The 13,771-nt window shown below is 47.8% G+C and overlaps 1 protein-coding gene across 1 annotated transcript in view; it reads right to left on the bottom strand.

The window, feature by feature from the left end:
- RAB3IL1 (RAB3A interacting protein like 1) overlaps positions 1–13,737 on the bottom strand; it is a 40,826-nt gene extending 27,089 nt beyond the window's left edge. The window contains exon 1 of the mRNA XM_066360639.1: positions 13,704–13,737. Within this exon, the coding sequence (XP_066216736.1) occupies positions 13,704–13,732 (29 nt within the window). The 5' untranslated portion in view covers positions 13,733–13,737. The remainder of the gene's footprint in view (positions 1–13,703) is intronic.
- Positions 13,738–13,771: the final 34 nt, after the last annotated feature.

The following is a 13,771-nucleotide window of genomic DNA, read 5'->3' as shown; positions in this document are numbered from 1 at the left end:
AGCCTCCCCTCTTCTTTCCTGTCAGCCTCCGAGTTCCGAGTTCCGAGTTCCGCTGGGGAGAAGCTGCCAGTTCCTGACCAGCGGCCACACCCTGCCCGCCCACCCGCCTACGGATAACAATATCTCCCACTCAGGCTCTGGGCTTCCAAGCTCTCCGCCTTAATGCGAACCAGATGCCGGCCTGCCTTTCCTAGCCATGAATTTTCCACGGCCGGCTCCCACCCCCTTCCTGTTTTTGCTCCTCACTGGTCCCCCTGCTAAATTCTTCTGTGCCCCCACCTTCCTTCGCAGGGCAACCTCTGGGCCCACCTGGAAACAATTAATGGAAAACAGGATGTGTGAAAAGGGGGAGTCTCTCCATCACCCCAACATGGCAGGAGGGGAAGGGGCTCTCAGTCCAGCCAGTGACGGAGTGTGTGACAGATAGTCCTTCGCTCCCAAGCCCCGATCAACAAGGGGGAAACTGAGTCATAGCAGCTCTGGGAGCTGTATAGAAAACTCGGCCACTTTCTGGATGTTCAGGTCCAGCTGGGACTGCATGGGGAACTGGTGAGGGCCTTATCCTTGGCCGTGACTTCTTAGAAAACTCAGAGCCAGAAAAGGCCCAGCCCCTTCCTGCTGCAGGTGAAGAAACTGAGGCTCAGAGACCTGTCCTGGGTCACTGGTGAAGCCGAGGCCGGAGGCAGCCAGGTCAGAGACTGGCTGCCAATAAAAGCTGCTGGCGAAGTCACCTGCGGGGATGCTATCTCAGCATCCGCCATTACCCCCCCGCCCCCGGCCCCATGAGCCTAGTCACGAGGGGAGGCTCACAAGCTGCTCAGCCACCTCCCAGCCAGCAGGCAGGAGTCTGTGCTGCACACCTGGCCCGCAGACCTGGCCTCCCCGCGCCCCCCGGGGGGCTGGACGCTCTGGAGGGAGGCCTTGGGCAAGCTCCCAGTGCCCACGGCCTGTGGCTGTGGGGGGCTTTTCCTTTACCCTCTGGGCCCTGTGAATGCCCTCAGGGCAGTCAGGGCTGGTCCTCCCGGGGAGGACTCCGCCACTTCCAACAGCCCGAGGGCTCCCAAAAGCCTGCCTTGGGCTGCCCCTCCCTCTGCCAGCTGTGCAGTGTTTGGACAACTGGGTGGAATGTTTCGCAATGAGTGAGTCCTCCCTGGATCCCTGAGCTCAGATTTCCAGAGGGCGGGGAGGAGAGGATGCCGGCTCCAGGGAGAGGGCAAGGGGCTCAAGCAGTCAGATGTGGGCCTGGAGGCCCCCTCCCAGGGCTGGCCAAGACACTGCCCACCCGGACCCAGGGTCCTGGGGAGCTGGACTCGGACCCGGTGTCTGTAGGAAGGATGGGACAGAGGGTGGAGGCTGCCAAATGGAGTCAGCTGATAGGGCCAACCTGGTGAAGTCAGGCCCCAGGGACAGTCTGGGCTCCAGGAGGGGCCAGGCCCAGGACAATGCTTTGAGAATATTAAGCTTCTATGACAAAGATGGTTACATCTACCACCACCCCATTCTACAGATAGGGCAACTGGTGTCCAGAGGAGGCAAGCGCTCTCCCCAGCTGGGTCTGCAGCTGGGCTGGAATCCAGGGTTCCTGATCTTCAGCTGGCTCTCCTCACTGTCCAGGCTGTCCCTAACTCACTCCTGGCCCCAGACACACATACACCCCAGCCAGTGAATGGTCATTGTTGGGCAGATAGAGTATATTATGCTCACTTTGTTAAATATGACGCTGCCCATGAGGAGGCCGTCGCCCAGGTGATATTAATGTGTTGAGAATCCTTGTAGCCTGGGGCTTGGTTTTGGGATTAAGCCTTTCCCACCCTTTTTGATGTGGGGTGGTACAATCCAATCATGCCTCAGAGAAGTGACTTTGTATTAGAGACTTCCCTATTTTGTATATTGGATTAGGGGTTTTTGGTTTTCTACACTATAAAATGGGGGCAGAACCAGAGTTTGCGCTCTTGGTTCCTGGGATGATTAGCATGAGAGAGCAGAAAGAGGCCATGTGGCCAGGAGAAGCAGCCAAGATGGCGGAGTGCTGAGTGAGATGCCAGTTTGTGCAGTTTGACGCTGGAGAAGGAAGGAGATGGGGAACTGAGGAGAATAAGCCTGGTGAGCTAGAAACCTTTGATTCTAGGAAACTTGGATAAGTCAGTAGCTTTGTGAGCACTGAATGTGAGTGGGTTTTGGAGCCCAGTGTGTTTTTTTACTTGCCCGCCGGGTGCAAGCTAGAATTAAAGATAACAGCCTATCAGTTCTTGGCTCCGTTGTTTCTTTACTGACTGTCCGAATCCAATGAGAACCTGCATGGGCTGGGCTGCTCTGATGGTGGCCCTGGCCGTGCCTCCTGGCTTTACAGTCATCATCCTTGCTTTTCCCAAGTGACCACTACTCCAGTGTGGTGCTCCAGGTTCACAAAGAGAATACGCAGACACTGAGCTCCCCGCCAGCACTCACTCACCTGGGGACAAGGGGGAGGCCCTGACAGCCAGGATTCATGCACCAGCTCCTACCCTGGGGCCAGAGCTCCCCCACATTCTCCACCACAGCTGCCCAGCCTCCCAGAGCCCCTTGAATAAGGCTGAGAAGTTTAAGTCCTAGACCCACTGCATGGAAAAGAGTTTGAGCCTCGGTTTACTCCAGCGGTTCTCAACCTGTGGGTCGTGATGGCTTTAGGCGACCCTGTGTTTTGGTCATTCGATCCCCGCCGGGGTCGCGACCCACAGGTTGAGAACCGCTGGTTTACTCAATCCAAATTGGGAGGATTATCCTTGCTTTACTTGACTCATCGTATTTGTGGGTGCTGATGGTAAGGGGCAGGGGGTGCCAGGGGACCCCTCTGGAGCCTTAAACATTTCCCAGTGACAAAACTATTGGAGCTTGCATGAAAAAAAGGAAAGAGGAGATTCCTTTGGGTTCAAATGGGTGTGGGAATCCCACCTAGGTGCCCGAGGGCCTGGGCTGGATTCCTTGGATGGAACCTGTTTGTTCACTCCCAGCTCCCAAGCGGAAAATCTCAGCCACGTCATGGAACTTGAGAAACTGCCAAACCTTCAGGGGCAGATGTGACTAGAGGACGGGGGTAAGACATCATCCCTACCCACCCTCACACACAGACACCTGGCCCCTGACTCCCTTTCAAAATGGCAGAATGTGGAGTGGGCTGGGACCATGCCAGGGTATTTACATGTGATATCAAACTTAGTTCACATTTGGTCCTATCCGGTTGGCTCAGTGGTAGAGCGTCAACCTGGTGTATAGAGGTTCCTGGTTCAATTCCTGGTCAGAGCACACATGAGAAGTGATCATCCGCTTCTTTCCCCTCCCCCTGACCCTTCTCTCTCTCTCTCTCTCTCTTCCCCTCTGCAGCCATGGCTAGATTGATTTGAGCACATCAGTCCCAGGTGCTGAGGATAGCTCCGTAGACCAATGAGGATGGACTCATTGGAGCCTCAGGTGCTAAAAATAGTTCTATTGTGAGCATCAGCCCAAGACAGCGGTTGCCAGGTGGATCCCGGTTGGAGCATGCATGGGAGTCTTTCTATCTCTCTTCCTCTCACTTAAAAAAGAAAAAATCTTAGTTCACCCTTGCAACCATTCAATGTGGTCACTCACTGCCTTCTGTTCCCATATTGAAGATAAGGAAACTGAGACTTGGAAGGATTAAATAACTTGTTAATAGTGAACAACTGATGGAATTAGGATTTTAATCCAGGTTTGTTTGAGTCCAAAGCTCACGTTCTTTTTTTTTTTTTTTTAATTGAATTTTATTGTGGTGACACTGGTTAACATTATTACACAGTTTTCATTCTGCAACACATCTCTGTACACCCTGCTGTGTGTTCACACTCAACCCCATTCCACCCCTGCCGAGCAAAGCTGAAGTTCTTATCCTTCTGGCATGTACTCTCTTGGGAAGAAGGATAAGGTCAGACTCTTTTTGGAACGGAGGGCTTAAAGAAATAGTACGATGTACATATATAGAAATGAAAAATAAAAGAAATGGAGGGTGAGCATTCTGCGCAGAGGGCCCATCAGGAGCAGAAGCTTGGAGGTGGGGCAGAGCAGGCACACACAAAGAGCAGTAAAGCTTCACTTTGGTGGAGCTCACGCTGACTGGAGCCCAGTGAAGACTAAATGGGCAGTCTCGAGATGAATCAGGGAAAAAGTCTTGGAGGTCAACTTGAAGAGTTTGGACTTTATTCTAAAGGCTCCAAGGGGACATTGGGCAGGAGAGTGATGTGATCAGGGCCTCGCTTTTGGGAGCTCAAATTGACAGCAACGGGCACAGAAAACACAAAGAAACGCTTATCAAATATCCAGAGAGGAACAGACTTTCTAAACTTAGAAAAGTTTCAAGAATCCTCAAAAGAAAAATCAATAGATCTATTTACATTAGAATTTAAAACTTCTCCATGTTCCTCCCTTCTCCAAAAATTAACCAAAATTAAAAGGGAAATAGCCTGGGGAAAATATTCCCAGCAAATGGCAAAGTGTTAAATCTCTACTCTATAAAGAAGCCACAAAAACCAGTAAGAAAAACACTGGGAGCTCAATAAACAGGTTCATTCACTCATTCAACAAATATTTAATGAGCACCAGTGCCAGGTTCTGAGGAGATAATGGTGGACGAGACAGAGTCTCTGCACCCGTGAAGTACACAGTGCGGGGAAGGGGCAGGTAGAGGGCATTCCGACAGCTAATTACAGCCCTGTGTGACCGGGACAGGTGCAGGGATGGGAAGCGCCTCCGGGGGCGCCTAACCTAGACCTGGGATTTGGGAAGTGGTCCCAAAACAGGGGTTGGGAGTTAGAAGGGGGACTATTGAGAGAGAGAAATCTGGCAAAGGCAGCAGGGGCTAGATCGCAAGGGGCCTTGTGTGCTAGGTAAGGAGTTCAGACTTTATAATGGAGGGCAAAGGGGAGTCATTGAAGGGCTGAAGCAGGAGCATAATGTGAGACTCACACGTCAGACAGTGACATGGAAGTGGCTCCTGTGGATATGTGTGGAACGGATGGGAGAATTTCTGCTTCTAGTGATGTGGTGGGCTTGGAGCAGTGGGGAACTTTCCTACTACAGAAAAATCATATCCCATACAGAGAGTCCGTGATTCCTCGAGGCCCTGTTGTTTACCAAGATCTCCAGAAACCACTTCCTAATCCACAAAGGAAAGTGAGAGTGAAGATGGGAGGTTGGCCGGGAGAGAGGGTGAGCTGGATCTTGGGCAACTACATTGATCCAGGATCCTCAAGGAAGGCTGAAATGTTCCATGTTGGTGATATCCCTCGGCTCCTGGCAGGAGCAGTCGCAAATACCCTTTGGAAGAAAAGTGTCCAACTTTAAGTCTGAAAGATTGCCATTGGTTACTATGGATCAGTGAGCTCACAGAGATCGCCAGCACAGGAGGCTAGCCGCTAGGAGTAAGAATCAGCAGCAACAGTACACACAGATTAACATGCTAGAGGACTTCAGCTATTCGGGTCCTTTATACAATATAGAAAGGTTAGGTATGAATTTAAGATGAACAAGCAACAAGAGGTTATCAAGGACAACCAAGATGATATTTTAAATGACCAACTAAAACACACACACACACACACACACACACACACACAATAATGGGTTAAATAGACTAGACACAGCTACAGAGAGAATTAGAATCCTGGAAGATACATCTAAGGAACGCAACAGAAAGCAGCACAGCGAGTCACACACAGAGATGGAAAATATGAAAAAGAGGTTTCAAAAAAGATTTCGAGTCTGACCTATGGTGGCACAGTGGATAAAGTGTCGACCTGGAAATGCTGAGGTCGCTGGTTTGAAACCCTGGGCTTGCCTGGTCAAGGCACATATGGGAGTTGATGCTTCCAGCTCCTCCCCCCTTCTCTCTCTCTGTCTCTCTTCTCTCTCCCTCTCTGTCTCTCTCTCTGTCTCTCTCTCTCTCTCTCCTCTCTAAAAATGAATAAATAAAAAAAATTAAATAAAACTCAAATAAATAAACAGATATAAAAAATAATTAAAAAAAAAGATTTAGAGCATAGACTTGTAGGTCTGTAAAACCCAAGAAGAGAAAATAAAAAAGCATGGAGGGGAGGTGATATTTGTTTAGCAGATACAGAATTTCAGTTTGGGAAGATGAAGAAAAGATATGTAGATGGATGATGGCTATGGTTGCACAACAATGGAAATGTACTTAATGCCTATAAGCTGTACACTTAAAACCGATTAAAATGATTTTAAAAAACATGCACCCGACACATCTCAGCGTAAGAATATGGAAAAGTTAAGCTTGAAAAAGTTATACCAAGAAATATAGAGCCAAAGAAAGGCAGTATACCTTTCTTAGTAACTGAACTTTAAGACAAATCATATTTAAGGCTAGAGATGGCCACTATGCAGAAATAATAAAATAATGACAATGTTAAGTAAAATAAAAATTAAATTCACCAGAAAGATGTAACAATTCTAGATTAATACGTGCTTCATAAAATAGCCTAAGAATATTTAAAGCAAAAACCAACCAGAGCTAGAGCGGAACACTGGACAAATCTATAATTATGGGGTAAAGTGTCAACAAATCTCTCTCAATTGTGAATAGATCAAGGAAACAAAAGTATCAGGAACTGGCAGCAACAGAGACCTCCAGCCCCGGCAGGGTAGTAACGGCTAAAACACTGAGCTCTAGATCAAAGCTGGTTGAGAAGCAATAGATGCCCACATCTCCTCCCCTGCTTCATGTCATTGGGCAACTTCTTTCCAGGTCTAGTGTAAGATTAGAAATTTATTCCCTGGACATGGTAGGCCAGAGAATCTTTGAGCCATTAACTGACTAAGGGGATTAAGTGATTGTATACAAATTGGAAACATAGGCACTTCTTCCCTCCCCAGCCATCTTCCCTTGGCAGCCAGACCTTTCCCTTTCAGGAGCAGGTTGGAAGAGCTTTCCCTGGGGACTCTGGCCAGCCGAAGAAGAGAGAACTAAAGACCTTAAGTCTAGTGTCCCAGAACAACTAAGGTGTCGCAACGAAAAACTAATGATTGATGCTTCTCATTTCTCTCCGTTCCAGTCTGTCTGTCCCTGTCTATCCCTCTCTCTGACTCTCTGTCTCTGTAAAAAAAAAAAAAAAAAAAGACTAGTGTCCCAGGACAAAGACTGTGTATAGCACAGAGAGCAACCAGCCCAGATAAAATAGAATGGTGGTCATTAGAAATAATGTCTCTGTGGAAAGTCACTGACAGATTAATATGATTGAAGATACTGCAGGTGTGAGAAGAACTAACAATAGGGGATACAAAAAAAGCAAAACAATTAGTAATTTTAGAGAAAACCAAAAGTAGAAAATATAATTATAGCTTCTAAAGTGTTCAGCAATGAATAACAGTTGAGTAGGTATAAAAATGTAAAGCTCAAATACTTTCTCAGCTGTTATTGTGCTAACTCACAGTGGTGTCAAATAACTAAACCCTCACCTACCAAATAAGACGTCCATAGATTAAATGATTAATTAAGTTGTCGGTATACTCGTTACCTAGAGATAAGAAAAATGTGTAGATCCCAGATGGCACAGCTAGAGCGGTGGAGGAGAAAATTGCTGTTTCATTATAAGCCTTTTTGTGACCATTGACTTTTTTTCTTTTCTTTTTTTTTTTTTAATTGAGTGAGAGACAGACAGAGACAGACAGACAGGAAGGGAGAGAGATGAGAAATATCAACTCATAGTTGCGTCATTTTAGCTATTCATTGATTGCTTCTCATACGTGCCTTGACTGGAGGGTTCCAGCAGAGCCAGTGACCCATTGCTCAAGCCAGCGACCTTGGGCTCAAGCCAGCGACCATAGAATCATGTCTATGATACCACGCTCAAGCCAGATACCCCACACTCAAGCTGGATGAGCCAGCACTCAAGCTGGCAACCTCGGGTTTCAAACCTGGGTCCTTAGCATCCCAGGTCAATGCTCTATCCACTGTGCCACCACCTGGTCAGATTGTGATCACTGGCTTTTTAAATTATATACACATTACTACTTTGATAAAATCAAAATTAACCTGACCAGGCAGTGGCGCAGTGGATAGAGCGTTGGACTGGGATGCAGAAGACCCAGGTTCGAGACCCCGAGGTCGCCACTTGAGCGCGGGCTCATGTGGTTTGAGCAAAAGCCCACCAGCTTGAACCCAAGGTCGCTGGCTCCAGCAAGGGGTCACTCGGTCTGCTGAAGGCCCACGGTCAAGGCACATATGAGAAAGCAATCAATGAATAACTAAGGTGTTGCAACACGCAATGAAAAACTAATAATTGATGCTTCTCATCTCTCTCCGTTCCTGTCTGTCTGTCCCTGTCTATCCCTCTCTCTGACTCACTCTCTGTCTCTGTAAAAAAAGAAAATTAAAAAAAATCAAAATTAATTTTAAAAAGAAAAAGAGAAACCCAACAAGGATGTATGAAACGGAGAAGTATAAGCCAATGTCACTAATTTTATTTATTAATTTTACAGAGAGACAAGAGAGAGAAGGACAAGGAATGAGAAGTATTAACTTACAGCTGCTTCACTTTAGTCGTTCACTGATTGATTCCTTGTCGTATGAGCCTTGACCGGGAAAGCCCGGGGTTTTGAACCAGTGACCTCGGCATTCCAGGTTGACGGTCTAGCCACTGTGCCACCACAGGCCAAGCTCACTAACTTTAGGTGCAAGAATTCTAAATGTAACATTAGTGAACTGAACCCAGCAATGAGTACATAAGGATTGATATATAGATCAATGGAACAGAATTGAGAGTCCAGAAATAAACCCACACTTTTATGGTCAACTGAGTTTCAACAGCATGCTAATACCATTAGATGGGGGAAGAAAATAGTCTTTTCAACAACAAATGGAGCTGGGACAACTGGATATCTGCATACAAAAGAATGAAGTTGGTCTTGACCTGCGCCTCAGTTGGTTAGCGCGTCACCGATAAGCCGAAGCTGGGGGCTCGATCCTCTGTCAGGGCACCTAGAAACATCAACCAATAAATGCACACACAAGCGGAAGGACAAACCTGTTTCTCTCTTTCTCTCTCTCCCATCCCGTCTCTAAAAATCTATCAGTGAATAAAATTAAAGAAAAAAGAATGAAGTTGGACCTTTACCTCACACCATATACAAAAATTAACTCAAAATAAGTCAAAGACCTAAATGGAAGAGTTACAGTTAAAAAAAATTTTTTTAAAGAAAATGTAAGGGCAAGTCTTCATGACCCTAGATTTATTTGCTTGTTTGTTTATTTATTTATTTATTCTAAGAATCTTTAACATTCTTTGTGTGTGTGTGTGTGTGTGTGTGTGTGTGTGTTTGTGTATTTTTCTGAAGTAAGACAGGGAGGCAGAGAGACAGACTCCAGCATGTGCCTGACCGGGATCCATCTGGCATGCCCACCAGGAGGTGATGCTCTGCCCATCTGGGGTGTTGCTCCGCTGCAACCAGAGCCATTCTAGCACCTGAAGTGGAGGCCATGGAGCCATCCTCAGTGCCTGGGCCAACTTTGCTCCAATGGAACCTTGGCTTCAGGAGGGGAGGAGAGAGATAGAGAGGAAGGAGAGGGGGAGGGGTGGAGAAACAGATGGGCGCTTCTCCTGTGTGCCCTGGCCAGGAATCGAACCCGGGACTTCCACACACCGGGCCAACACTCTACCACTGAGCCAGCCAGTCAGGGTAACATTCTTAATTCTAAATACTTTTTAATTGATCTTAGAAAGAGAGAGAGAGGTAGAAATGTCAATCTGTTTCTATATGTGCCCTGACTGAGGATCATACCAGCAACCTCTGTGCTTGGAGACAATGTCCTAACCCAGTGGGCCACGGACCGGTTTAATGTCAGAAAATATTTTCACGGACTGGCCTTTAGGGTGGGACGGATAAATGTATCACGTGACTGAGACAAGCGTCAAGAGTGGGTCTTAGACGGATGTAACAGAGAGAATCTGGGCATTTTTAAAAAAATAAAACATCATTCAGACTTAAATATAAATAAAACAGAAATAATGTAAGTCATTTATTCTTTCTCTGTAGACCGGTACCAAATGGCCCACGGACCAGGACCTGTCTGCGGCCTGGGGGTTGAGGACCACTGTTCTAACTAACCAAGCAATCCGGCCAGGGCATGACTTTGGATTTAGAAATAGTTTCTTAGATATGACACCATAACACAAGCAACAGAAAAATAAAGACACCTGATAAACTGGACTTCATCAAAATTAAAAACTTTTGGACCCTGGCCAGGTAGCTCAGTTGGTTAGACAGAGTGTTGTCCCGATATGCCAAGGTTGCAGGTTCGATTTCCGGTCAGGGCATTGTTGAAGTTTCTCTCTCTTTCTCTCTTTCTAAAATCAATTAAAAAATTTTTAATGAAAAATTTTTGTGCTTCAAATGACGTTTTTTATTTTTATTTATTTTTTTACAGAGACAGAGAGAGGGATAGATAGGGACAGACAGACAGGAACAGAGGGAGATGAGAAGCATCAATCATCAGTTTTTCGTTGTGACCCCTTAGTTGTTCATCGATTGCTTTCTCATATGTGCCTTGACCGCTGGCCTTCAGCAAACTGAGTGACCCCTTGCTCGAGCCAGAGACCTTGGGTCCAAGCTGGTGAGCTTTTGCTCAAACCAGATGAGCCTGCGCTCAAGCTGGCAACCTCAGGGTCTCAAACCTGAGTCCTCTGCATTCCAGTCCGACGCTCTATCCACTGCGCCACTGCCTGGTCAGGCCAAATGACATTTTTAAGAAGATGAAAAGACTACTCACAGAGTGGGAGAAAAGTATTTGTAAATCATATCATATATATCTTATCAGGGTCTAGGATCCAGAATACATAAATGACTTAAATGACTCTTACAACTCAATGATAATCAATCCAATTGAAAAAAAATGGGAATGAGCAAAGGAATTGGATAGACTTTTCTTTTTTTGTTGTTTTTTTTTTGTTTGTTTGTTTGTTTTTGTATTTTCCTGAAGTTGGAAACGAGGAGGCAGTCAGACAGACTCCTGCATGCGCCCGACTGGAATCCACCCAGCATGCCCACCAGGGGGCGATGCTCTGCCCATCTGGGGTGTTGCTCTGTTGCAACCAGGGCCATTCTAGCACCTGAGGCAGAGGCCACAGAGCCATCCTCAGCACCCAGACCAACTTTGCTCCAATGGAGCCTTGGCTGCGGGAGGGGAAGAGAGAGACAGAGAGGAAGGAGAAGGGGAGGGGTGGAGAAGCAGATGGGTGCTTCTCCTGTGTGCCCTGGCCGGGAATCGAACCTGGGACTCCTGCACACCAGGCCGACGCTCTACCACTGAGCCAACTGGCCAGGGCCGGATAGACTTTTCTTTAGTGAAGATATACCAATGGCCAATAGGCACAGGAGATGTTTAACATCATTTGTCATTAGGGAAATGCAAATCAAAGCCTTGATGAGATATCATTGCGCACTCACTAGGATGGCTCTATTCAAATTGAAAAAATAGCCTGACCTGTGGTGGCACAGTGGATAAAGCATCGACCTGGAAATGCTGAGGTCGCCGGTTCGAAACCCTGGGTTTGCCTGGTCAAGGCACATATGGGAGTTGATGCTTCCTGCTCCTCCCCCCCTTCTCTCTCTGTCTCTCTCCTCTCTCTCTCTCTCCCCGCTCTCTCTCCTTTCTAAAAATGAATAAATTAAAAAAAAATTGAAAAAATAATAGCAAGTGTGTCTGTGGATGTTGAGATACTGGGACTCTCATACAACGCTGGTGGTACAGCCTCTATGGAAAACAGTTTGGCTGTTTTTCAAAACATTAACCATAGAATTATTATCAGACCCAGCAATGTCACTCCTGGATATGTCTTCCAAAGAACTGAAGACAGAAGTTTAAATAAAAACTTTTACATAAATATACAATAATAGCCCCCAACATGGAAACAAACAAACCAAATGTTCATAACTGATAGATGAATAAACAAATTGTGGTCTATCCATATCCTTCAACCAAAAAGTAATGACGTGCTGGTCCATGCTACCCCGTGAACGAACCTTGGAGACATTACGCCAAGTGAAAGAAGCCGGACACAAAAGGACACTCTGAGTGACCCCATGTTTATGGAATGTCAAGAACAGGCAAATCCTTTGAAATAGAAAGCAGAGTCATGGCTGCTAGGGGCTGTGGAGGCGGGGCTGGGAGTGATTGCCTAACGGGAACTGAGCGTTCACCTGGGGTGGTTACAATGTTCTGGGATGAATGACTGGTGATGGTTGAATAACTCAAAACCACTGATGTACTGGAAGGAAATACATCAAAATGACAACCTTTGCTGGTTTTTTTCCTGCATACAATGAACGCGCAGTTCAATAATAAACTTAAATCTCTCCTGCCGTTTTCTGAAGCAAGCGTCTTGAATTTTCACGGGCACACAGATCTCCTGGGGGCTTTAGTAAAATGCAGATTCATATTGGGTAGGTCCAGGGTGGGGCCTGAGAACCTGCATTTCTAACAAGCTTGCAAATGCCCATTGTGCCAGGAGAGGGTGGATGGACGGGGCGATTTGGATACACCAAAGCTAAGGTGCCAACACCTGTTGCTTCTGAAGCCCACCCCTCCCCTCAGAAGCCTGTACGTAGGGTTGTTGTTGGTCTGAAATTCGTACTTAGCGGACTGTCCTGCATTTTTATTTGCTAACTCTGGAGCCCTGGCCTGGGGCAGAGAAAGAGGCGGAGCTGGGATCTCCCAGGTAACCATGGCCTGAAACACCTCAAGGCAACTGAAGGTGGCTTGCCAGGCGGTCCTGTTGATCTAACCGATGTCACCCATGTGGCTTACTCCTGGTCTGGTGTGCCCTGTGCCATCCTCCCCTGCTGTCCTTGGGTCAGTTCCACCCAGCTGGCCACTTCCTGAGTAAGGTTCCCTGAAAATTGACACAAAGATTCCCAGAGCAGGTCCAACCACCAACCCAGCCAGGCTAGGGGTCCCCTCCAGGGCGTCCCTGCCAGGGTCCTCACCCTGACCCTGTGGACAGTAACTAGGAGCCAGGAGGCAGTTTGCACCGTCATTCCTGCAAGACCTCTGGACTAGGCAGACCTGGACTCCAGTGGAGGCTCAGTCCAGCTCCTTACCTTCTTTTCTGGGCCTTGGCCCACCTGTAACAGGTGGCTAGCCCTTCCTACACCCTGGGGTTTGTTCTGATGAAGAGATGAGGAGATCACTTCTGCACAGCGCTTAGTGTGCTGCCTGGCAGCCAGTCAATGCCCAGATAGGGGAGAAGCCGTTGTTTCTTCTCTCCCCCACCCACCCCACCCCCACAAAGCCCACCCACCGCAGCGCTAAGCCCAGCTGCATTTAGCAGTGGAACTGAAACCACAGCGACATTCGGGAACAGCAAAGACACACCCTGCTCTGACGCAGACGACGACCTCCTTACGCCAGCCCTGACTCTAATTTTGGTGACTCGAGGCAAGTCAATTCCTTTCTGAACGCTCGGGTTTCTTTATCTGTACAACGAGCAGCTGGACAGGAGCCGTTCACGTGCTCTCAGAGCGGGCTGAACCGCTGACCTGCCTGAGCAGTGAGCGTGAGACGGACCAGGCCCGCCCACACCCTTGCTTTCCGGGAGAAGCCCCACCTGGGACACGCCTCCCTCCTCCCCGGCTCCCAGGCCCCAGTTCCGAGCTGGGGGCTGGGTGGGGGGTGGGGGACGTCGATGGGGGCTGTGCCTCACCTGGCTGGCCTCAGCGGGGCAGAGGCCATGGGGACAGAGCCGCTCGGAGATCCGTGTTCTCCCCGGAC

The sequence above is a fragment of the Saccopteryx leptura genome, chromosome 1 (genome assembly GCF_036850995.1).
Source record: "Saccopteryx leptura isolate mSacLep1 chromosome 1, mSacLep1_pri_phased_curated, whole genome shotgun sequence".
In the NCBI taxonomy this organism is placed as follows: domain Eukaryota; kingdom Metazoa; phylum Chordata; class Mammalia; order Chiroptera; family Emballonuridae; genus Saccopteryx; species Saccopteryx leptura.
The sequence above is the reverse complement of the archived record's forward strand: the minus strand, read 5'-3'. Positions and strand labels throughout refer to the sequence as shown.